At 44.6% G+C, this 25,340-nt stretch overlaps 4 protein-coding genes and 2 non-coding genes across 14 annotated transcripts in view; 5 read left to right on the top strand and 1 right to left on the bottom strand.

The window, feature by feature from the left end:
- LOC134877358 (rho guanine nucleotide exchange factor TIAM2-like) overlaps nucleotides 1-4,365 on the top strand; it is a 23,799-nt gene extending 19,434 nt beyond the window's left edge. For 5 of the 7 annotated variants that reach the window (XM_063902850.1, XM_063902851.1, XM_063902846.1 and 2 more), the window contains 7 exons: nucleotides 110-289; nucleotides 387-499; nucleotides 785-890; nucleotides 1,068-1,126; nucleotides 1,242-1,332; nucleotides 1,455-1,542; nucleotides 1,790-4,365. In XM_063902850.1, the coding sequence (XP_063758920.1) occupies nucleotides 110-289; nucleotides 387-499; nucleotides 785-890; nucleotides 1,068-1,126; nucleotides 1,242-1,332; nucleotides 1,455-1,542; nucleotides 1,790-2,222 (1,070 nt within the window). In that variant the 3' untranslated portion in view covers nucleotides 2,223-4,365. Of the gene's footprint in view, nucleotides 1-109; nucleotides 290-386; nucleotides 500-784; nucleotides 891-1,067; nucleotides 1,186-1,241; nucleotides 1,333-1,454; nucleotides 1,543-1,789 lie in introns of all 7 variants that reach the window. The other 2 variants (XR_010167549.1, XM_063902852.1) reach the window with 2 other exon arrangements.
- A 6,585-nt stretch (nucleotides 4,366-10,950) lies between these two features.
- LOC134877100 (claudin-20-like) lies at nucleotides 10,951-11,691 on the top strand. The gene has a single exon (XM_063902475.1). The coding sequence runs from the start codon at nucleotides 10,951-10,953 to the stop codon at nucleotides 11,689-11,691; it is 741 nt and encodes a 246-aa protein (XP_063758545.1).
- A 3,788-nt stretch (nucleotides 11,692-15,479) lies between these two features.
- On the bottom strand, nucleotides 15,480-19,898 carry tmem242 (transmembrane protein 242). 3 transcript variants are annotated; one of them, XM_063902364.1, is made up of 5 exons: nucleotides 19,674-19,898; nucleotides 18,337-18,454; nucleotides 17,273-17,373; nucleotides 15,997-16,134; nucleotides 15,480-15,924 (listed from the first exon to the last, which is right to left on the bottom strand). In XM_063902364.1, the coding sequence occupies exons 2-5, from the start codon at nucleotides 18,404-18,406 to the stop codon at nucleotides 15,820-15,822; spliced, it is 414 nt and encodes a 137-aa protein (XP_063758434.1). In that variant the 5' UTR covers nucleotides 18,407-18,454; nucleotides 19,674-19,898; the 3' UTR covers nucleotides 15,480-15,819. The 3 variants fall into 3 exon arrangements, with proteins under 3 accessions (XP_063758434.1, XP_063758436.1, XP_063758435.1); XM_063902366.1 differs by lacking the exon at nucleotides 19,674-19,898 and adding an exon at nucleotides 18,749-18,873; XM_063902365.1 differs by lacking the exon at nucleotides 19,674-19,898 and adding an exon at nucleotides 18,742-18,760.
- Nucleotides 18,914-24,205, top strand: LOC134877021 (ribonucleoside-diphosphate reductase subunit M2-like). The gene is made up of 10 exons (XM_063902363.1): nucleotides 18,914-20,266; nucleotides 20,428-20,496; nucleotides 21,588-21,731; nucleotides 21,801-21,917; nucleotides 22,477-22,610; nucleotides 22,815-22,909; nucleotides 22,994-23,127; nucleotides 23,215-23,319; nucleotides 23,394-23,507; nucleotides 23,787-24,205. Exons 1-10 carry the CDS (start codon nucleotides 20,177-20,179, stop codon nucleotides 23,937-23,939), a joined length of 1,155 nt encoding a protein of 384 aa, XP_063758433.1. The 5' UTR covers nucleotides 18,914-20,176; the 3' UTR covers nucleotides 23,940-24,205.
- LOC134877400 (small nucleolar RNA SNORD94) lies at nucleotides 22,199-22,336 on the top strand. Its single transcript, XR_010167574.1, has one exon. It is a non-coding gene; the product is annotated as a small nucleolar RNA SNORD94 (small nucleolar RNA).
- Nucleotides 23,580-23,717, top strand: LOC134877402 (small nucleolar RNA SNORD94). Its single transcript, XR_010167576.1, has one exon. It is a non-coding gene; the product is annotated as a small nucleolar RNA SNORD94 (small nucleolar RNA).
- Nucleotides 24,206-25,340: the final 1,135 nt, after the last annotated feature.

Below are 25,340 nucleotides of genomic sequence, written 5' to 3'. Positions count from 1 at the left end.
TGAATTCTTCTTTTTATTGAAGTTTTGCTTTATTTAGTGTAGTGATATTTCATGATTTCTGAGCAGAAGTTTACTCGTGTGCTTTAAGGATACTTTATCGTTCTCTCAGCAAAGACAGACGCAGCCTTTAAGCACTTCCTGGAGACGAGGAATCCGACCAATCAGCACTCAGCATCGCTGGAGTCGTTCCTGATCAAACCTGTGCAGCGGATCCTGAAATATCCTCTGCTGCTGCGAGAGCTGGTGACCCTGACCCCCCCACACACACCTGAGCAAACACACCTCACAGGTAAACACACCTAACCCCCCAATACACACACACACCTGAACACACTCACCTGTCAGGTCTCCAGTGTTTAAAGCCCCCCCCCCCTGCTGTCACACAGAGGCGCTGCGGGCGATGGAGGACGTGGCATCGCACATCAACGAAATGCAGAAAATCTACGAGGAGTTCGGCAGTGTGTTCGACCAGCTGGCTGCAGAACAGACTGACACACAGGTACACACACACACACACACACATACTCACAAACACACACATACACGTTAACTTAAGTAAAAGGAACTTATTTCACCCATTACCCTATCTTACCTCAACCAGTCCCTAAACTAATGTACCCTTACCTTTATTCAATTTACCCTTAATACCCTTACCCTTAATTAAATGACCTCTGAGCTTACCTTACCTTACCTTAAATCAACTTACCTTACCATCCCCAGGCTGTGTGTTGGAGGGAGTTGTGTTCCCTTTATGTCCTGATGTATATCTCCTTGTTCCCCCCAGGTAGTGGGGCTCTCGATGGGGGGGTTCCTGCTGTGTTCCCCGGTGCTGTGGTTGAACCCGCTGCCCAGCCTTCGCCTGAAGAAGGAGCCGGAGCTCACGCTGTTCGGTGCGTTCCAAAACTTTATTTGCTTTACCCTCCAAATATCTGGAAGAACTCCAACTCTAAAAGTGTGTGTGTGTGTGTGTGTGTGTGTGTGTGTGTGTGTGTGTGTGTGTGTGTGTGTGTGTGTGTGTGTGTGTGTGTGTGTGTGTGTGTGTGTGTGTGTGTTCTCCTGTTCCTCAGTGTTTAAACGTGCCGTCGTCCTGGTGTACCGGGAGAGCATCAAGCTGAAGAAGAAGATGGTGGGTCTCCTGCTCAGATCCCCAGCGGTCAGACATTAATGACACTGGGATGGAAAAACGTAAAGCTACACTCATCAGTAACTGTTGTATTTATGTTTTTGTTGATTGTTGATAGACCTCCTCTCGATCAGCTGATCTGGACCCTTTCAGGTTCCGCTGGTTAATCCCAGTCTCCCAGGCTCAGGTCCGACCGGCCAACATCGCAGGTCAATGACAAGCGCCCAGAGTCAGAGAGAAACATGGGGAACACTTAGCTTAGCATAAAGGCTGGAAGCAGGGCAAACAGCTAGCCTAGCTTAGCATAAAGAGTGTGTTGTTGTGTTTTCAGGCTCGGGCAGCGAGTGTGTGTGGGAGCTGGTTCACTGCAGGTCGGAGGTCGAGGGTCGGCCAGAGACCGTGTTCCAGATGTGCAGCAGGTAAAACTGAACTGAGAGTTTTATTCAGAGTAAACAGAGAGTAAACAGAGAGTAAACAGAGAGTAAACAGAGATGGGTCTGAGTGAACAGAGAGTAAACAGAGAGTAAATAGAGACGGGTCTGAGTAAACAGAGAGTAAACAGAGAGTAAACAGACGAATGTGAATGAATCAGAGAGTAAACAGAGACGGGTGTGAATGAATCAGAGAGTACGATAGTCTGACTGCTGCTCCGTGTTTGTGCTGCAGTGACGTGGAGATGAAGGCCCGTGTGCTCTGCGCTCTGCGGCCCCTCCTGAGAGCCCGGGCCCCCCCCGGCTCCCAGAAAAGGCCCCGGCTGTCTGCACAGAGGAGGAAGCAGCCGGGGCCTCACCTGCAGCCCGGGAGGGGGGGCTCCGTCCTGGGGGAGACCTGCTCGGAGCCCATGCTGCCCCCCCACGGCCCCCCGACCCCCAGGAGCCAACTCTGCTCGCTGACTGGAGATCTGGAGGCTCAGCTGCAGATGCTGCGCTTCACTGAGGTGGGGGCGGAGCCAGGATGGTGTGGGAGGAGGAGCTCCAACCTGGGGGGGCTCCTGGAGAGAGACTTCAGTGTTCACAGTATGACCTCCATGATCAGCGAGGACTGTTTCTATGACGGGGTGCAGCGGGGGAGGATGCAGGCCCCCTCCCTGCAGGGCTGACACATCGAGCTGCAACCGGAAATACACTCGGGAGGGACCGATCATCATGTCGTCTTTAAACTGGAATCACCTAATCTCAAAATCAGCTACAGTCAGCTACAGTTAGCTACAGTCAGCTACAGTTAGCTACAGTTAGCTACAGTCAGCTACAGTTAGCTACAGTTAGCTACAGCTACAGTAGCTACAGTTAGCTACAGTTAGCTACAGTCGACTAGAGTTAGCTATAGTCAGCTACAGTCAGCTAAAGTCCGCTAGAGTTAGCTATAGTCAGCTACAATTAGTTACAGTTAGTTACAGTCAGCTAGAGATAGCTACAGTCAGCTACAGTTAACTACAGCCAGTTACAGTTAGCTACAGTCAGCTACAGCCAGCTACAGTCAGCTACAGCCAGCTACAGTCAGCTAGAGTTAACTACAGTCAGCTAGAGATAGCTACAGTTAACTACAGCCAGCTACAGTTAACTAGTTAGCTAGAGTTAGCTACAGTCAGCTAGAGATAGCTACAGTTAACTACAGCCAGCTACAGTTAACTAGTTAGCTACAGTCAGCTACAGCCAGTTACAGTTAGCTACAGTTAGCTAGAGCCAGCTACAGTCAGCTAGAGCCAGCTATAGTCAGCTAGAGTTAGCTACAGTCAGCTAGAGATAGCTACAGTTAACTACAGCCAGCTACAGTTAACTAGTTAGCTACAGTCAGCTACAGCCAGTTACAGTTAGCTACAGTCAGCTAGAGCCAGCTACAGTCAGCTAGAGTTAGCTACAGTCAGCTAGAGTTAGCTACAGTCAGCTAGAGCCAGCTACAGTCAGCTACAGTCAGCTAGAGTTAGCTACAGTCAGCTAGAGTTAGCTACAGCCAGCTACAGTCAGCTAGAGATAGCTACAGTCAGCTAGAGTTAGCTACAGTCAGCTAGAGCCAGCTACAGTTAGCTACAGTCAGCTAGAGCCAGCTACAGTCAGCTACAGTCAGCTACAGTTAGCTACAGTCAGCTAGAGTTAGCTACAGCCAGCTACAGTCAGCTAGAGATAGCTACAGTCAGCTAGAGTTAGCTACAGTCAGCTAGAGCCAGCTACAGTTAGCTACAGTCAGCTAGAGTTAGCTACAGTCAGCTAGAGCCAGCTACAGTCAGCTACAGTTAGCTACAGTCAGCTAGAGTTAGCTACAGCCAGCTACAGTCAGCTAGAGATAGCTACAGTCAGCTAGAGTTAGCTACAGTCAGCTAGAGCCAGCTACAGTTAGCTACAGTCAGCTACAGTTAGCTACAGTCAGCTAGAGCCAGCTACAGTCAGCTACAGTTGGCTACAGTCAGCTAGAGATAGCTACAGTCAGCTACAGTTAGCTACAGTCAGCTAGAGCCAGCTACAGTTAGCTACAGTCAGCTAGAGCCAGCTATAGTCAGCTACAGTCAGCTAGAGTTAGCTACAGTCAGCTACAGTCAGCTAGAGATAGCTACAGTCAGCTAGAGATAGCTACAGTTAGCTACAGTTAGCTACAGTCAGCTACAGTCGGCCAGAAAGTCCTGACACATCTAAACAAATAACCAAGACGCCCGGGAAAATGTCATCATTCATAATGATCTGGGATAATAAAAACGAGAACTGACGTTTTATTCAATAATTGAACTCAAATATGAGTTTTCAGTCGCCATGTGTTAGGCTGCTTCCACTAACAAACCTACACCACACTCAGGAAATATGGAACAAATGTTGTATTTTTTCAAGAATACCGAAGAGGATTCAACAGAACGACGGGGGAATATTTCATATTCCTGTCAGGAGGAAATGTTCGTCTGTAACCTGCTTTGTATTCTGGAGCAAAGACTCAATAATTACCTCAAAAGCTAAACAACATGAACATCTGGAGTTATTTCTACTGAGATCATCGGAGGTTGTAGATGTGTTTCTTGTACCGTTTATTTCTCAGTTGTAGTTTCATATTTTGACCAAAGCAGTCCAGATACACACCTCTGCAGCTGCTGGATCCTACCTGTTGTATATCTCAGTCTCTGACGGGAACACTAATAGTGTTTTATTTCAAATCAAATGAACTCACGTTATTTTTATGAACTGGTAAGTGTTTGGTAATTTATTTTCTTACATATCTGTATAGCTTCTTAATGATGATGTTAAAAAAAACAATAAATAAGTATTTAATAAGTAATTTAAGGAGATTTATTGTACTTTTTAAGTGCACTCTTTTATCCAGATTAGTCAAAAATAATAAGAAGACATGCTAAGTGGAAGCAGTGGAAACAGCTAGCTTAGTTTAGCCTAGCATACAGACTGAAAGCAGTGGAAACAGCTAGCTAAGTTTAGGCTAGCATACAGACTGAAAGCAGTGGAAACAGCTAGCTTAGTTTAGGCTAGCATACAGACTGAAAGCAGTGGAAACAGCTAGCTAAGTTTAGGCTAGCATACAGACTGAAAGCAGTGGAAACAGCTAGCTTAGTTTAGGCTAGCATACAGACTGAAAGCAGTGGAAACAGCTAGCTAAGTTTAGCCTAGCATACAGACTGAAAGCAGTGGAAACAGCTAGCTAAGTTTAGCCTAGCATACAGACTGAAAGCAGTGGAAACAGCTAGCTTAGTTTAGGCTAGCATACAGACTGAAAGCAGTGGAAACAGCTAGCTTAGTTTAGCTAAGCATACAGACTGAAAGCAGGGGGAAATGCGGGGTTAGCATACGGACTTGAAGAAGGGCAAACCGTTCACTTCATACAGACTTGAACTAGGTGAAAACAGATTTTAGCTTAGTTTAAAGACTGGATGAATGAAAAACACACACACACACACACACACCAGTCACTTTTAATCAAGGGTGAATGCAGAGCAAACGACTAGCTTATAAAGTATGGAAGCAAGGCAAACATCTAGCCTAGCTTAGCATACAGACTGAACGTGTGTGCTCACAGGAGGACATGATCCCTTCTCTGTCAGCTGGGGAGTTTTTATAATTTGTTATTAAAAGCCAAAGAACTATTTTTATCAGCTCTGTGTAAAACACACACACACACACACACAGTCAAATATTTAAAAGTGATGTGTGCGCGCGCACGAGATTACTCTAGCGTTAACATGAAGTTGAGGATAAATTGAGTATGAATGATTTATTAATTCCATGAACAAATTAGCTTTGTGCTCTACATTTCACGGTTATTAATCATTTAACAAAAAATAGGAAGACAATTTGTATTATTTTCTATATATTAATATTGTTGTTATTGATAATAATATTGTTATTGATATAGATTATATTTAATCAAAAGCACCATTATAATTATTATGTGTGTTATTAAGAGTGCGCTCCTTATCTGAATATCAGGACTAAATAATACGAGCAAATCAATCTCTGTGTGTGTGTGTGTGTGTGTGTGTGTGTGTGTGTGTGTGTGTGTGTGTGTGTGTGTGTGTGTGTGTGTGTGTGTGTGTGTGTGTGTTCAGCTGAGATAAAGCAATTCATTTATATTCCTGTCTGCTGATTGATGGCTGATGGAGCCTCGGGCTGTGTGTGTGTGTGTGTGTGTGTGTGTGTGTGTGTGTGTGTGTGTGTGTGTGTGTGTGTGTGTGTGTGTGTGTGTGTGTGTGTGTGTGTGTGTGTGTGTGTGTGTGGAGCAGATGGTTTGATTCAGCTCTATCATTGCAGTGACTGTAGAGGTCAGAGGTCAAACTGTAGCTTTAATGTGAAGCTAATTTCTGTGAGAGGAGAAACTCATCGAATCACTTCATTAAAATAAAACCTCTTCATCTTTTGAACACGTAAAGTAGTCCCTTCAGACGAGAGGAACTCCCTCTGGAGGAGTACAGGGAGGTTAGCCTCCCAGACCATTGACATGCACTAACACCTCTAGAACTACAGGAGAGGGCGCACCACAGAAGAAGAATAGGGTCTCTTTTTAAAATAATCTCTTGGACCTAATTTAAGAAAAGAAAGAAATTAAAACAATAATGAGGCACAGAGGCACACACACACACACACACACAGTCAGATGATTTATGTGCACGTCTGCAGGGTCGGTTTTAAATGATGTTTATTACATATATTTTTATTATCAGAATAAAACGTGAGTAAACAATTCTAATAAAAACAGCTGGATAGATATATAAACAAACTATGCTCTGCAGAAATCCTGCAAAAAGAAGTGTGACAATACACAATTAAATACTACATGAAATACTAAAAAGCAAAACAAGACAATATTAATTGTTAAATCAAACAAAGAATTCAAAATATAAATGAGCAGATCTAACAAATCATTACATATTAAAACATGAAACTAAATCAAACTAACAACATTTTAATTATTTTACAAAATGTAACAACTTGTCTAAGAACAAAATAAAACCAACTAATGAAACAACAGTTCTAATCATATCAACTATAATTATTGTATTTGTCATAATGCAGTTTCTGCAGGACGGTCGGACATCTGAGATTTAAGAGACTTTTATATTTAATTATCATTACAGTTACAGACATCAGAGAGTACTAATTATAGACATCAGAGAGTACTAATTATAGACATCAGAGAGTATTAATTATCCTTATAGACATCAGAGAGTATTAATTATAGACATCAGAGAGTATTAATTATAGACATCAGAGAGTATTAATTATCCTTATAGACATCAGAGAGTATTAATTATAGACATCAGAGAGTATTAATTATAGACATCAGAGAGTATTAATTATAGACATCAGAGAGTATTAATTATAGACATCAGAGAGTATTAATTATAGACATCAGAGAGTACAAATTATAGACATCAGAGAGTACAAATTATAGACATCAGAGAGTATTAATTACAGACATCAGAGAGTATTAATTATAGACATCAGAGAGTATTAATTATAGACATCAGAGAGTATTAATTATCCTTATAGACATCAGAGAGTATTAATTATAGACATCAGAGAGTATTAATTATCCTTATAGACATCAGAGAGTATTAATTATAGACATCAGAGAGTATTAATTATAGACATCAGAGTATTAATTATAGACATCAGAGAGTACTAATTATAGACATCAGAGAGTATTAATTATAGACATCAGAGAGTACTAATTATAGACATCAGAGAGTATTAATTATAGACATCAGAGAGTATTAATTATAGACATCACAGAGTATTAATTATAGACATCACAGAGTACTAATTATAGACATCAGAGAGTATTAATTATAGACATCAGAGAGTATTAATTATAGACATCAGAGAGTATTAATTATAGACATCAGAGAGTTTTAATTATAGACATCAGAGAGTATTAATTATAGACATCAGAGAGTATTAATTATCCTTATAGACATCAGAGAGTATTAATTATCCTTATAGACATCAGAGGGTATTAATTATAGACATCAGAGAGTATTAATTATAGACATCAGAGAGTATTAATTATAGACATCAGAGAGTATTAATTATCCTTATAGACATCAGAGAGTATTAATTATCCTTATAGACATCAGAGAGTATTAATTATCCTTATAGACATCAGAGGGTATTAATTACAGACATCAGAGAGTATTAATTATAGACATCACAGAGTATTAATTACAGACATCAGAGAGTATTAATTATAGACATCAGAGAGTATTAATTATAGACATCAGAGAGTATTAATTATCCTTACAGACATCAGAGAGTATTAATTATCCTTATAGACATCAGAGAGTACAAATTATAGACATCAGAGAGTATTAATTATAGACATCACAGAGTATTAATTACAGACATCAGAGAGTATTAATTATAGACATCAGAGAGTATTAATTATAGACATCAGAGAGTATTAATTATCCTTACAGACATCAGAGAGTATTAATTATAGACATCAGAGAGTATTAATTATAGACATCAGAGAGTATTAATTATCCTTACAGACATCAGAGAGTATTAATTATAGACATCAGAGAGTATTAATTATAGACATCAGAGAGTATTAATTATAGACATCAGAGAGTACTAATTACAGACATCAGAGAGTATTAATTATAGACATCAGAGAGTATTAATTACAGACATCAGAGAGTATTAATTATAGACATCAGAGAGTACTAATTACAGACATCAGAGAGTATTAATTACAGACATCAGAGAGTATTAATTACAGACATCAGAGAGTATTACTTGTAAAGACTGCAAAATGTACATTTTGTACAAAAATCAGTTAAACATTGGATATTAAACCGGCTGAGGATGATTTAATTCAGAAAGCATTATTTGTATTCTGTAAAATTCACAAAATAGTAATTCCTGTTATTCTTTGTGTTGCAGAAAAACCTCTCCTACACGGACAGTTTATCAAGTGAGTATATTAACTTCTTATTCTTTGTTTAATATGAAACATTTGTGCTGTGGACTGTGTTGTGTGTTTCCCCACAGTATGAATAATAAAGTAATGTATGAAGATGGAATTTCATTTGTGTTACCTGGTGTGTAACGCAGCAGCTGAGCGCTCTGGAGCGCAGCGGCTTTTAAATGCTAATTTAAAGAGTGATCTGTCCCGTTGTTCTCGGCTGATTGGGATCAGCGTCTGTAATTGCTCTGCACACCCTCACCCTGCCTCACCCTGCACTCTGACTTATTATAACAAAAGCAGTCCTTTCTTTATCCGAAGAAAAGCTGTTTTAGTTTATTGTTGTTTACCTGCCTCAGGACTGCAGCAGGGAATCAGCTATCCGCTGTGATTCTGGCAGGAAGCGTCTCTTCTTTGTGTGTTAGGTATTTTTTAAAGCAACGCAGCAAAGATTTTTGTTATGGTGTCTGAAGTAGGATGATCAATAACCCCAAATCCCTTGCAGGTGTGTGTAAAGAAAATGTTGCTCCTGCTCCTCTCTCAAACATCAGGTCGTTCAGGAGTCGGTTTATCCACTCGTTGAGAGGACACTCATCAGGCTCGTTGATGCTTGAAATGATGCATTCAGGGACTCGTGTTCCCACGGGGATCCTGAGAGAAGTCCTGTGTTTAATTTTGCTGCGCGTGTGATGGTCATGAACATCTTTTTACTTCTTATATTTATTTATTAAAAAAAGCACAATTATTTACTCCTCATTAACTTCTAATGTTTGTCATTTTTATATATATTAAAAAAATTGGGGGGGGGACTTTTACTCCAATAATTCAACTTTAAACAAAATGAAAGGAAAATAAATCAATCAAAATCAGGTCATTATTGCACGGTAATAAAGACCGAAGCGATGACTCGCACAGCGCCACAGCAGAAGTGACCTCGCAGATAAAAAAAAAGCAAGACTGAAACGTGTTCAAGATTTAGAAAAAGTAGATTTAGTAATAAAAAATAAAGAATAACTACATTTCCTGCAGAACCAGTCATTCCTGCAGAACCAGTCATTCCTGCAGAACCAGTCATTCCTGCGGAACCAGTCGCTGATTTTTGGAGCGACCAAGATAAGGCGCAGGCGGAGGATTATGGTAATAACTGGCTGCTGGGTAATCGCAGCCCGAAACGGGTGGGCGGCTGCGGACCCTTATCAGCACGCTGCAGTGGGCGATTCCTCAGTCACATGACAGGCGACACCTTGATGCACGCTGCGGCTCGGGGGTTTTATCACCAGACCGGCACCGGAGCGCCAGACCTGGCGGTCAGATAGCATCAGAAACCATCAGCGGCGAGCGTTCACCTTCATCACGCTCGTCTCCAGGAGGAGGAAGAGGTGCCGCATTCCCTCCCGTGAAACTCCAGAGCTCCGGAACCGAGCCTGAACGGTGCCGTGCAAAGGAAGCCGCAGCAGAAGAACCCTCTCCAGGTGCTTTCTGTTCGGGCGACAAAGACCCGCCGACTCCTCGGATCAGACACCGCCGCCCCGCAGGGTGTCGGAGAACACCCAGAAACACTCGGGTCAGTTTCCCTCACTCAGACGCAGGACTGTGTGCAACGTTTCCAAGGAGACCGCAGGCTAGGGTACACACACACACACACACACACACACACACACACACACACACACACACACACACACACTCTCACTCACTCACACATTCACACACACACACACACACACACACACACACTCACACATACACACACTCTCACTCACTCACACATTCACACACACACACACACACACACACACACACACACACACACACACACACACACACACACACACACACACACACACACACACACACACACTCACACACACACTCACACATACACACTCAAACACACACACAACCACACACACTCTCACACACTCTCTGCTCGTCCTCAGGAATCACTCGAGGAGACGGACCCGGCAGAGGTGAGACCCGTCAGCCGGTCCCGTTTGTTCTGAACCCTGGTGGGGGGGTTCAGTGAGCTGTACTTTGAAGCCATTACTCCGTCTCTGCTGGGGGGCCGGCGTTTTATCAGCGAGGAGCTTTACCTCCACGCTCGCTGCAGGAGGAGGAGCCACATGATCTCACGCGCTCGTAGAACTCCAGAGCTCCAAAACAGAGCCGACCGGCGCCACAGAGAGAACCACATAAGAAGAACCGGCTCCAGCTGTGGGTCGGCTGGGAGGCAACAGAGAGGCGGTTCTTGGTTCTTGGTTCTTGAAATGACACCGTCGTCGTTGGGGCTAAATCTCAGTTCAGTAACACGATCCCCCTTCAGTGTTTTCTACAGCTTCAAGCACATCAGCTGTCCGTCACGACCCCCCGCTCACCTGATCTCTGTTGGTTTCAGGCCACTGGTGTCCAGCTGCATCGCCTGCTGAGGGGGGGCCATGCTGTCCGGAGCCGTGCAGATCCTGGCGTTCGGCTTGGCGCTGCTGGGCTTCCTCGGCGCCCTGGTGGCCACGCTGCTGCCCAACTGGACGGTGAGCTCCCCGCCGCGGCCCGGCCTGGTGTCCCCCCCCCCCTGGCTGATGCAGGGTCTGTGGATGGACTGCGTGTCCCCAGGCGCGGGGGTGTTCAGCTGCAGCGTGAAGCCGTCCCCGCTGCAGCTCCCGGCCGCGCTGCAGGCCACGCGGGCCGCCATGCTGCTGTGCTGCGCCGCCGCCGCCCTCGGACTCTGCCTCGCCGCCCTGGGGCTCAAATGCACCCGGTGGGGGGGCGGCCGGCGGGCCAAGGGCCACACGGCCGTGGCTGGGGGGGGTTGTCTGGTGCTGGCAGCCTTCCTCTGCCTGGGCCCGGCCTCCTGGTTCACCAGCGAGGTCGTGGTGGCCTTCCTGAGCCGGCCGGACAGCAGGAGGCCGCAGCAGCCCGGGGGGGCGCTGGGCCTCGCTTTCAGCGCTGCAGGCTTCCTGCTGGCGGGGGGGGTCATCCTCTGCCTGTCCTGTCCCGGAAAAGGGTCCCGACGCCCAGACTACGCCTCCTCCGAGGACCCGGACCGGTTTGTGCTGCAGCGAGGGGGTGGGAGGCATGCGGCGGTGCAGCTGCAGCAACCCCCCCCCCCTCTGGAGGAGGAGAGGGTCCCACCTCCCAAAGACCTGCGGGACAAATACAGCCGGCAAGCGTACGTGTAGCGTGTAGTATGTGCAGTGAGGGGTGGGGGCGCTTTCAGCTGGATGGTATATGGGGGTGGGGAGTCAGCCAATGAGACGAACCACTGAGAACAAACAAACATCCAGACGCTGAGACCCTTTAAACCTGAGGTTCAAAACTAGCAGAGTATACTTCGGTCCGACAGACGTGTCAGATACTGAAACCAACGTGCTGGTTTTGTTTTAAATGAAGCGGATTGTTATGGAATTTAACGACTGACTTCATTTAACTTTTGTAGCTCTCATTCAAACCAGCATTTAGTCTGTATTCCTTAAATATTGAGCCATAAACGTCCATCCAATGATCTGCAGCATCAAGGGAGAAACGTCTGGATGAACATCTGCCGTCGGGTTTTAGAAAAAAAACCTGAAAAGAATTTAAAGATAATCTAAAAACCAAATTTCACCCAAAAAATCGAATTCAAAGAAAAATAAAAAACAATTTGTGCGTAAAAGTCCACAAAGTATAGAAGACCAAAAAGTGAAGGAGCCTTTATGACCTGCAGGAGAGTTTGGAAATGGTGTTCTGTTTTACCTAAAACCTCCAGACGTTCCTCCCTTTTGGATCCTCTGTGTTTTTGCAGGATCTAAAGATCCATCAGAGTTATCAGTTTATAGTATATCCTTTAGACTTGTATCGTGTCTGCTCCGGGTTAGCTCTGAACTCTGATGCTTGCAGCTTGGACACGTTTTTAAAGTAGGACAATAAAAAGTCAAAGATAAAAATCCAGATCCAGTAGCCTCGAGCTGCCGGCGCCCAGGCCGTGTTTTTGCTGCTTCAGAGCAGGGCAGCGCAGCGTGGAGAGAGGTAATGATGCTCTTTGCTTTCCCATTATCCTCTCACCACGCTTGGATGCACAATGCCCCCCCCCCCGCCCCTCCATCAACGTCCTCCAGCTGCAGCATAAAGGACATGCAGTCATTTTCTGGATGCACCGTAAAGCCTAATGGAGACTGGACAGTCTATTGAGGGGGGGGGCAGAGACAGAAACTGCTGAGCTGCACTTCCTCACGCCTCCCAGGAAGAAGCTTCAAACCTGCACAGAAAAACACGAGGAAATCAAAGCCGGACAGTGATGCTTTCAGGCACAGCATTTCTTACATCAAACAGCCTGAAGAGGAAAAGCTGCGCCGGCGGGGTCTTCCTCCTCCCCTCTCTGAGCAGAGGTCACATCGTCCTCTGATCCCAAAGACTGGATGTATGATCCCACTGTCTTTAATGCAGGTTTGAATCTGTGACTGCTCATCGTCCGCTCGTTGATAAAGATTTATTTTTTATTCAATGTTTTCCTATGTGTGCTTTAGTATGGAGGCCCACAGGTCCAGACCTCCTCCATCAGGAGGAACTGCAGCTTCAGAGAGGATGCAGATACAGAAACTCAGAACAGAACTCCTGCAGAAACATCTGCAAGCAGCTCTTCAACACATGCAGATGTTTCTGCATGTGTTGAAGAGCTGCTTGCAGATGTTTCTGTATGTGTTGAAGAGCTGCTGCAGATGTTTCTGCATGAGTTGAAGAGCTGCTGCAGATGTTTCTGCATGTGTTGAAGAGCTGCTGCAGATGTTTCTGCATGTGTTGAAGAGCTGCTGCAGATGTTTCTGCATGTGTTGAAGAGCTGCTGCAGATGTTTCTGCATGTGTTGAAGAGCTGCTGCAGATGTTTCTGCATGTGTTGAAGAGCTGCTGCAGATGTTTCTGCATGTGTTGAAGAGCTGCTGCAGATGTCTCTGCATGAGTTCTGATTTGTGTTTATGTATCTGCATCCTTTTCCGAAGCTGCAAGAAGCCCCAAACATTTCCACCTGTCGGCCTCCGTACTTCTGATTTAAGTCCTATAAAGAAAGGACATCTGGGGAGCCACACTCGGCTAACAAACACAAAACACCTTTGATGTAAACAGTGGATATGTGTTGTGTGTTTAGCAGCTCCTGTAAAAGAGACAAACATTTAAAAGGGCTAAAAACTGCTTTGCTTCTCTCTCCTTTGTATAAATGTATTTTCCTCAGAGGAAGAATCTGCTGCTGATTCAAACTCAACATGCATTTAGTAACATCTGAATGTCACTGACCGGAACCAGCAGAGGAGCGCCTGAACCGCCACGTGTTCTGTAATGAAATACAACCTGGAACCTTCTCTGGGTCCTGACTGTCGAGAAAGCTTGAACCTATGAGAAGTCTCATTTGACTCCATCTGATTCCATCTCCATATCTCTGGACTCATTAAACCCTTTCTGATCAACAGAGAGATTGTTTTCTGGCATCACTTTAACATTTCACCGGGAGAATCTCTATTTTGGTTTGAGGGGGCAGAGACCCTGATACTGGTTTAGACAAAACCCTGCCAATGTCGTTAGCAAGACAATGCTTAAAGCTTACCCGTGGAATAAAGAGAACAGAACAAACTTTTACTGCACTCCTTTTATTTTACACCTGTAGTTATTTACAGATCTGGATTACTGAAGGTAAATATAATCCCCCTTAAATCAGACTGTAGTTCCCCTGCAGTAAATCCAGCAGCTACCCTGCAGTATACAAAGCCATTCAAACTAGCTGCACCTTTACCAGCTCTGAGAACACTTTAATGATCAATCATTATAAAACATATCAGAGATATTATTCTGAAATGGACCAATCAGACAATGACTACTTTTACTGTCGCTACTTTAAGTACATTTAGAGGAGAGTACTTTCTACTTTCACTGGAGGAACATTTAGAATACTTTTACTGTGACAGAGTATTCCTACACTCTGATACTTCTACTTTACTCAAGTACAAGACCTGAGTACTTCTACTTTACTCAAGTACAAGATCTGAGTACTTCTACTTTACTCAAGTACAAGATCTGAGTACTTCTACTTTACTCAAGTACAAGACCTGAGTACTTCTACTTTACTCAAGTACAAGACCTGAGTACTTCTACTTTACTCAAGTACAAGATCTGAGTACTTCTACTTTACTCAAGTACAAGATCTGAGTACTTCTACTTTACTCAAGTACAAGACCTGAGTACTTCTACTTTACTCAAGTACAAGATCTGAGTACTTCTACTTTACTCAAGTACAAGATCTGAGTACTTCTACTTTACTCAAGTACAAGATCTGAGTACTTCTACTTTACTCAAGTACAAGACCTGAGTACTTCTACTTTACTCAAGTACAAGACCTGAGTACTTCTACTTTACTCAAGTACAAGATCTGAGTACTTCTACTTTACTCAAGTACAAGATCTGAGTACTTCTACTTTACTCAAGTACAAGACCTGAGTACTTCTACTTTACTCAAGTACAAGATCTGAGTACTTCTACTTTACTCAAGTACAAGATCTGAGTACTTCTACTTTACTCAAGTACAAGATCTGAGTACTTCTACTTTACTCAAGTACAAGACCTGAGTACTTCTACTTTACTCAAGTACAAGACCTGAGTACTTCTACTTTACTCAAGTACAAGATCTGAGTACTTCTACTTTACTCAAGTACAAGATCTGAGTACTTCTACTTTACTCAAGTACAAGACCTGAGTACTTCTACTTTACTCAAGTACAAGATCTGAGTACTTCTACTTTACTCAAGTACAAGATCTGAGTAGACTTTCCACTTCCTGTTTTCTATCCTCCACCAATCAAATCTCCCATAATGCTCCGGTTAATCAACACTGTCCAGCAGGGGGCGCTGAATCACCTGACCTCAGTTTCTGTATTAAGGAAAGAGGGTGTGTTTGATTCAAGAGACTGTGTGTGCAGGAGGGTGCCTCAGGTATGACACATGTAAGGAGACGCTTCAGAAATGTATTTATTCACAAACAAAGTTAATCACAGAGCTCCTCTGGATGCGGCTCCTCCTGAGGATCAGTGGATCAGTAGAGCGATCGGTAGCTCCATCCTGCTGTCAGGAGACGACTGGTGTGGAGTTTATACCCAGACACAAATATCTTCAGTTCATGTCCTCCTGTCTGCAGCTCAGAGCCCTGTTGAGCTGGAGACTATAAGACTCTGGGCTCTCCACATAACGAGATTCTGTACAGATTTACACGACTGCTTCCTCAGCTCTCAGGCCCTCCGTCCACTCAAGAGACGATGCGTTCAGGTGCAGATGTTTCTGCAGGAGAATGCAGTCACTTGAAGACGGAGCTCCAGTCCACAGGTTCGATCCCGGGGGTCTCGGGGGTCTTTGGGACGGCTGGGACGAAGGACTGCATTTTCAGCCTGAACTCTGCCAGCTGCAGCAGGAAGACAGGTGAGGGACAGCACGGGGTTTAGAATCAGGACTATCAACACCATCAGGTACTTACGCTGTGGACCCCGAGCACCTTCCACACAGAGACGCAGAGCAGCCCGACCCCCCCCCAGGCGTACAGAGACCCCCAGCCCAGAGCTCTGAGGGCCAGGGAGGCCCCGCTCTCAGGGACCGCCGCCGTCGCTGCAACACCCTGTGGAGGAACAAGAGGTCAGTGAACGCACCGTCAGGGAAAAGAAACACAGGGGTCATGAACGCACTGTCAGGGAACAGAAACATGGGTCAGTGAACGCACCGTCAGGGAACAGAAACACAGGGGTCAGTGAACGCACCGTCAGGGAACAGAAACACAGGGGTCAGTGAACGCACCGTCAGGGAACAGAAACACAGGGGTCAGTGAACGCACCGTCAGGGAACAGAAACACAGGGGTCAGTGAACGCACCGTCAGGGAACAGAAACACAGGGGTCAGTGAACGCACCGTCAGGGAACAGAAACACAGGGGTCAGTGAACGCACCGTCAGGGAACAGAAACACGGGTCAGTGAACGCACCGTCAGGGACCAAAAACACAGGGGTCAGTGAACGCACCGTCAGGGAACAGAAACACGGGTCAGTGAACGCACCGTCAGGGAACAGAAACACAGGGGTCAGTGAACGCACCGTCAGGGAACAGAAACACAGGGGTCAGTGAACGCACCGTCAGGGAACAGAAACACAGGGGTCAGTGAACGCACCGTCAGGGAACAGAAACACAGGGGTCAGTGAACGCACCGTCAGGGAACAGAAACACAGGGGTCAGTGAACGCACCGTCAGGGAACAGAAACACGGGTCAGTGAACGCACCATCAGGGACCAAAAACACAGGGGTCAGTGAACGCACCGTCAGGGAACAGAAACACGGGTCAGTGAACGCACCGTCAGGGAACAGAAACACAGGGGTCAGTGAACGCACCGTCAGGGAACAGAAACACAGGGGTCAGTGAACGCACCGTCAGGGAACAGAAACACAGGGGTCAGTGATAATAATAATAATAATAATGATAATTATTATTATTATTATAATTATAATTATTATCATTATTATAATAATAATAATAATAATGATAATAATTATTATCATTATTATTATAATTATTATTATTATTATTATAATAATAATAATAATGATAATAATTATTATTATTATAATTATCATTATTATTATTTTAATAATAATGATAATTATAATACATTCTATTTTTATTGTACTTTTCATTCGTTTGCTACAGTGTGTGGGCGGGGGGGGAGGGTGTGTCCGGGCCCGGCAGTATGCAGCAGGGAGAGCTCTGACCTTGCTGAACCAGCCGGGGCTTTTCTTCTTGGCCACGGCTAACGTGGAGCCGAACCCTGCGAGCATGCCGGCAGACGCCACCACGCTCAGGAACGCTGCGCCTGCACACAGGAAGTCAGAGTCATTGCTGCACCCCCCCGAACAATACATTCATATATACTTACAGACATCTGCTTCCAATACTGTAATGACAGCTGGTGCAGAAACTACGCTGCGCTGCTGCAGAGCTATTCTCTACTCGGTTATCTGGAAACGTGTCACAGGTACCCAGATGTGAGACGGTCCTCCATATTCTACAGTTCTCTTGAGAAGCCTTTCTTTCTCAAAGTGTTCGATTTTCTGTGCTATCTCAGAACATTCTCCAGGATCTTCTGACGATGCAACATTAATATATATTCAACAAATGAGAAAAAACTATGAAAGTATTGCATGAAGAAACAGTAGAAAGGAAGCATGTCAGAAACAGACAGACATGCAGGCGTATATTTCTGACACAAAGACTCCTGAGAAGGTTGCTGATGCTTGGGGGGGTTATTGCAACCTACACATGTCAACAAAAATAATACAATCAGCTGAAGGTTGCAGAGAATATTGTAAGAGAGTAAGTAAAAGCAGGAGTCCATAAACACAGAGTCAGAACACTGAGCTGACTAAAGCAGAGCAAACAAATATATATTAAAATAAGCAGAACTGACTGTGAGACACAACTCCATGAAACTTTAGCTGTAGAGGCTGCTTCATGTGAGTGAACATGTAGTTTAACATAGTAGTCATGTGTCTTTCAGTAAACAGGAAGCATGCGAGATAACGTAGAGAGAATTCTTCCTAGCATTATATAAAGAGGAGTACATCAAACACTATACACGAAATAAATACATAGCAAATATATGAAGTACATTCATATTAATAACCTTCAGCAGTGTGAGGATGAATATTAATTGATGGTGGTTCGTGCAGAACCCTGAACATACATGCAGTTTGTTGTGACGTCAGAGAGGAGTGACGCTAATGAACCCACACACAGTTTTATGTCATTATATTAAAAAAGGTCATTCAAATCTCACCTTTTAAGACCTGCAGTTTGTCCTCTTCTCCTCCAGCCTCCACCTTCATGTGTTCCCCGGCCGCTGCCATGATAGCGTCGGTCCCCGTGTGTAAAGGGGCCGAGTGGAAACGAGCTACCTAGGAACCGAAGGACGTTTTTTTAATTTATGTTTATCAAATAAACACATGCTTGAGCATTTTTAAATGAGTGAACTAAAAACAGAATAGAAATGGAAAAAAATACAACAACATAATCATAAAAAATATACATTTAAAGCGTTTATAATAATACAATCATCACTGCCCACTATTAATAGCACGCTTGAAAGTATTATTGCACAAAGTGTTGGAGCAAATATCTGTGTCCTTTTATAGTTATCATGGCGATATTTTTTTTACAGTTTTGTTTGAAGTAATATTCATACTCTTTACTCTAAAATCGCTCTTGCAGGGTCTGTCATCCGGGTCTCTAGAGGGCGCTTTCGCCGTGATATCGTCTGCCTAAGCCATCGTTGTGTTCCCCGTCAACCAATCAGAGCTCCACATTCAGCTGTAACCTGGAAACAGTTGCTAGGTCAGCTTCAGCTGGGAGGAAATCCACTGAATAACATCTGATTTAAGAGGAAAATGGAGATAAGTCTGTTGTTTCAGAGCCTGAAACCTGAGCAAATAAAAGGTACAAAACCGACTGTTCATCAGAGACACGGATAATCGACAAAATAAGAAGTTAAATGTGTTTTTATTCTTTTGTTTTCGCGGGAAATACGAGCCTATGTTCCCGTGTTGTTTGATAATTCAACACCTTATTTTACGCTTAAAACAATTGTGTACTTTTTATTTCGAATCCCTTAAAATACAAGTGATGCCTCCAAATGTTGAGTAAAATGAACGTGATGTTAAAAATTATTATTTGGGCGCAAATTTCCGATTACAGACAATAACAACAGCAGTTGGCGCCAGCGGGAAACAACCCGGAAACGCTATAGTTGATCGTTCCAGATATTTTAATGTCATTATGAATAAAACAGGCATTTATACTGTTTAATAACAGCTTTGCGTTCAGCTCTGCACAGCCAGATATTAACTATACAAACTAAAATATAAAGATAAAAACGTGCCTACAAGAAAACTTTAAAATGTAAGTTGATTTACATTAAAAAATAAAGACAAAGCTGAAAACTCTTCGTTGTTACTGAACTTTCTAAATTGTGTACTATTCTGTCTTATAGTTCTTCTTGCATGTTGTAGAACTACAGTTTCAGAGGTGGAAGTCACTAAGTACATTTACTCAGGTATTGTACTTAAATAAACATTGGAGGTAAGAGTACTTTACCGGAGTGTTTCTGTGATACATTACCTTGTACTACTTAAAAGGTTTACATATTTCCTTTTCTTTAAAGGAAATTATAAATGGGTTGTTTTAACCTGGTAGTTTAACTTATAAACAGTCGTCTAAATTAAACAGGCTTATTACACTGTTGCAGTTTCGACACGACTTATAGCTTCATGGCAGTATTTTATAATCACCGTTTAAAGGTTTTTAACGTAAAACTAAGACGTGTTTCAGTCGGAATCAGACAGGTTGTGTAACATCGTTTTTCAGGCAGTTTTGTAACCTCAACAAAGACGTTTTGATTCCCGGCAGCTGCTCTGTCAGCACGTGATCTCTACTCGCCACCCCATTGGCCCCGTGTCAGCGTCAGTTTAAAGAGCCAACACGAGCGGCTTTCCTATTGGCCGGCTGCGTTCTGGCGCCATTATTTGACTATAAAGTGGAGCGGAGAGCAGCAGGAGCCGCTCAGTCTCTCTCAGCTGCTTTTAACTTTTATCTCCGTAACTTATTTCATTTTAATCAGTAAAATGCTTTCTCCTCGCGCTCCTCTCTCCGGGAAGAATCGGAACTCTCTCAGCAGTGAGGTTAACAAGATGTCCCTGGACAAAGAAAACACGGTAAGAAATAAAACCCACCGCAGCTTTTAGAATGACTCTGGGTTGTTAACACATTAGCTGCAGTTCTCTGGCCACTGCAGCTGTAATGACTTCAATCTCGTCTGTATTTCAGTCTGAAGTGAAAAAATAAACGGTTTTAATTCAGAACGGTTCTCTTTCAGCCTCCGAGCCTGAACAGCACGCGCATCCTAGCGTCTAAAACCGCGCGGAAAATCTTCTCCGATTCTGAGGTGAGTTAAACCATAGACTGTCTATATAATATGACTGTATATGCGTGTGTATTATCTCCACACTGATCAAAGTGTGTGATTATTAGGCTTTGTTTATGTCGACGTGGCGCCTAAAGTATCAGTTCTGGCGCCAAACCGGACAATCAGCTGTTCATGTTTATAATCCGCTGTCTCCCATCTTCATCAGAGCTGAAACAGCTCAAGTACTTTAAGTTCCAGAGAGGAGGAATACTGTTACAAGTTAGAGGAGAAAGTATTCTCATCTAAATGTACTTATCGGAGCGACAGTAAAAGTAGAAGTACTCAGATCTTGTACTTGAGTAAAGTACAAGTACTCAGATCTTGTACTTGAGTAAAGTACAAGTACTCAGATCTTGTACTTGAGTAAAGTACAAGTACTCAGATCTTGTACTTGAGTAAAGTACAAGTACTCAGATCTTGTACTTGAGTAAAGTACAAGTACTCAGATCTTGTACTTGAGTAAAGTAGAAGTACTCAGGTCTTGTACTTGAGTAAAGTAGAAGTACTCAGGTCTTGTACTTGAGTAAAGTACAAGTACTCAGATCTTGTACTTGAGTAAAGTAGAAGTACTCAGGTCTTGTACTTGAGTAAAGTACAAGTACTCAGATCTTGTACTTGAGTAAAGTACAAGTACTCAGGTCTTGTACTTGAGTAAAGTACAAGTACTCAGGTCTTGTACTTGAGTAAAGTAGAAGTACCAGAGTGTAGGAATACTCTGTCACAGTGAAAGTATTCTAAATGTTCCTCCAGTGAAAGTAGAAAGTACTCTCCTCTAAATGTACTTAAAGTAGTGACAGTAAAAGTAGTCATTGTTTGATTGGTCCATTTCAGAATAATATCTGTGTTTCAATCCTAATCTGCCTAGCAACCAAAGGCATTAAATGCACGTAATGGAGTAAAAGTACACAGTAGCATAACATGGAAATACTCAAGTAAAGTACAAGTACCTCAAAATAAAATGTCAAGAATCTACTTTATTAAAATATCTTTTGACAGACTAGAAGTACAGTATTTAACCGACCATAATATGCCGTATCTGGCGTTAGCGTCTGACAGCGTTTGTCTCTCAGCCCAAAGCCGTGAAGAAGAGTAGCGAGGAAGAGGAGCCGCTGCTGAAGGAGAATCCTCGCCGCTTCGTCATCTTCCCCATCCAGTACCACGACATCTGGCAGATGTACAAGAAGGCCGAGGCGTCTTTCTGGACGGCGGAGGAGGTACGCATCCTGCACTTCCTGTTGCTGTCTCTCTCTGAGCAGCTGGATCTGAACTTCCTGTTTGTGCAGGTGGATCTGTCCAAAGACGTGCAGCACTGGGAGTCTCTGAAGGACGACGAGAGGTTCTTCATCTCTCACGTGCTGGCCTTCTTCGCCGCCAGCGACGGCATCGTCAACGAGAACTTGGTGAGCCCCCCCCACATCTTTATTGAACAAGGAGCATTAAAACAGTTCCCCTGTCGCTAACAACTAAAGATCAGACCTAACAAATACAGTTTAAACATCTGTGATTAATCTGAAGAGTGGGCGCCCAAATTCCCTTTGTCAGCACCGAGTCCGCTCTGGATCTGTGAGGAGACGGAGAGACGTGCCCCCTTAAATCATCTGTCAGGAATCCCCCTTAACTCTGTAAGGAATCCCCCTTAACTCTGTCAGGAATATCCCTTAAGTCTGACAGGAAGTGGTTGTCTGTGATGATGAGCCGCGCAGGGGTACGGACCTCAGCCAATGATGGGGGCTGGCTGCTGCTGCTGCGCTCTCATTGGCGGACGAGTGGTCAGCTGACAGAGCGGCAGTGGCAGGATACAGACGCCGGTCTGAACAGACGCCGCTGAAAGTGAACGCACCGCGCTGAGTTCAAAGTGTGGCGCTGACCCGCTTGTGAGAGAATGCGTCAGCTGGCAGTTTGACCTCTGTCCCTGGGGGAGGAGCTGTGACTGACTTCCTGTTCCTCTGTCTCCACCAGGTGGAGCGCTTCACACAGGAAGTGCAGGTGACGGAGGCCAGGTGTTTCTATGGTTTCCAGATCGCCATGGAGAACATCCACTCAGAGATGTACAGCCTCCTCATCAACACTTACATCAAGGAGCCCACCGAGAGGTAGGGGGGGCGCTGGGGGTGTGTTTAATGACCCGCTGGGGGTCCTCACTACCTGCGGGAGAGACTTCTTCTATGATTTGAAACGGTCAGCTCCAGGATCAGTTAGCTCCTGATTTTACAGCTTTAGTTTAAGAGGTTCTGTTGATAGCTCTAACGGTGCATTCACTGTCCCTCGGAGAGTAACGCTGCGTTCCCCCTCCTCAGAGAGTACCTGTTTAACGCAGTGGAGACGCTGCCCTGTGTGAAGAGGAAGGCTGACTGGGCCATCCACTGGATCGGGAACAAGAGCGCCAACTTCGGTAAGGGGGGTTCTGTTGGGGGGGGGGGGGTCTGGTTCTGTGGGGCTGCTGGGGGTCTGGTTCTGACTGGGTCTGGTTCCTCAGGAGAGCGCGTGGTGGCCTTCGCCGCCGTGGAGGGGATCTTCTTCTCAGGTTCCTTCGCTGCCATCTTCTGGCTGAAGAAGAGGGGCCTGATGCCCGGCCTGACCTTCTCCAACGAGCTCATCAGCCGGGACGAGGTTCGTTGTTGTTGTTTACTGTAGGACTCTCAGGTCATCAATACATCTGGGCTCTGTTTGCTGATCCTCTCCCTGTGGTGCGTTCAGGGTCTGCACTGTGACTTTGCCTGTCTGATGTTCAAACACCTGCTGAACAAACCTTCTGAGGAGACCGTCAGTGACATCATCAGGGACGCCGTGGCCATCGAGCAGGTGAGGCACCCCCTCCCTCTCAGGTGTTTCTGCTTCCTGTCCGTCCGCTAACTCTTCCCCCGCTCTGCTCTCAGGAGTTCCTGACGGAGGCTCTGCCCGTCAAGCTGATTGGGATGAACTGCGACCTGATGAAGCAGTACATCGAGTTTGTGGCCGACCGACTGATGCTGGAGCTCGGCTTCACCAAGGTAACACCCCCACCTGTCAGAGACCCCTTAACGCTGTCAGAAATATCCCTTAAGTTTGACAGGAAGTGGTTGTCTGTGATGATGAGCCGCGCAGGGGTACGGACCTCAGCCAATGATGGGGGCTGGCTGCTGCTGCTGCGCTCTGATTGGAGGACGAGTGGTCAGCTGACAGAGCGGCAGCGGCAGGATACAGACGCTGGTCTGAACAGACGCCGCTGAAAGTGAACGCACCGCGCTGAGTTCAAAGTGTGGCGCTGACCCGCTTGTGTTTGTGTACAGATCTACCGCGCGGAGAACCCCTTCGACTTCATGGAGAACATCTCCCTGGAGGGCAAGACCAACTTCTTCGAGAAGCGCGTGGGCGAGTACCAGAGGATGGGCGTGATGTCGGGAACCAGCGACAACACCTTCAGGCTGGACGCAGACTTCTGAGAGACCGGCCCCCATCAGGAGGCTCTGGGGTGGGGGGGGGCGCTCCAGGATTTAACGTGGATCTCCACTGTCTGATGGGACACTAGAGGAGGCTCTGCAGGAGCATGGACTGTGGGGACCTGAGGGGGTTCAATGCGGGCTCTGGGAGGAGGAGCAGAACTTTTAACTTTTTATAGAAGCTGCTATATTAGTAGTTTTATATACGGACCTGATGTGTTTTAGTTAGGTTTTGTACAGATTTGTAATAAAAATGAAATGCAATGCCCCTACAGCCTCACCGTCTGTCACTGCCTGTCCGAACTGATAACACGTCAGAGGGAAATCCCCCGAGGTCACTGCTTATTAAAAAATACATAGACTTTGATAGGAGTTATAGATACGCTCTGACTTCAGGTATAAAAGGTTCAAACTAACCCTGGAAATCTGGAACTTTCCCTTAGGAAGGTTTGAATTGAAGCAGCAGACGTTAATTGTGGATAAGGTAACCTTTCACACAGGTGCTATGACTAATGAGCTACTGGTAAATTAAAGGAGCCTTACTGGTCCCACACGGGAAATGTGCATCCTGCATCTGACCCATCCAACACGTACAGCACCCGGGGAGCAGGGAGGAGAACAGTGCCTTGGTCAGGGAGGCTCAGTAGCTCTTGGTCTTTCAGGGACTTGAACCGGTGACATTCCGGTTCCCAAGCCGAGACTTCCCCTCCCCTGATAATACTGCAAACCCTTTTGAAAAGAAACCGCTCATGTTTCATCTCTAACCGAGCTGCTTGTGATCTGATGTCTTGTGGTTTGGGTTGTGAGGGTTTCAACACGTATGATGTGACATTTCTAGGGTATTAAGGGGTGCTGAATCCAAATCTGCTGTATATGAAGCTCAAAAATGTCCCAAAATTGAGAAAACCAACATGGCCGCCACCGCCAGGCTGAAATCTATTCAGTATATCTTTTTGACTGAACGAGGTACAAACATGAATGAATTGTGCTTTAGTAAGTTTTCCTACATGGGCAATTCGATGCCATATTAAGATTTGAGATGTAAGGTGAAGAAACTTGCAAAAGTAGTTGTTTTAAACTGAATAATTACTCCGTCATTATCAGGCTACATTCACTTCCTTTGTATTTTGTTTTGGGGTAAAATGATCCAAATGTACAAAAAGTTACAAACTTGAATGAAATGTTCTCAGGTTTTCACACATGGGGAATCATCCTGTCCGGATTTAGATCCGGTGTCAATCAGCTTGAAAATCACAAGTATAGAGAAAAGGTGTTCATTAGTGATAAAGAAGTTGTCAATCAAATAAGATCCAAAAGCAGGAAGATACTCAGGTCATGGTTTAATTCATTGAACTATATCCCAGTAGGATTACAGTGACCGCTTATTCGCAGTCCTCTTCAGTG

Source organism: Eleginops maclovinus, chromosome 15 (genome assembly GCF_036324505.1).
Source record: "Eleginops maclovinus isolate JMC-PN-2008 ecotype Puerto Natales chromosome 15, JC_Emac_rtc_rv5, whole genome shotgun sequence".
Taxonomy (NCBI): Eukaryota; Metazoa; Chordata; class Actinopteri; order Perciformes; family Eleginopidae; genus Eleginops; species Eleginops maclovinus.
The sequence above is the reverse complement of the archived record's forward strand: the minus strand, read 5'-3'. Positions and strand labels throughout refer to the sequence as shown.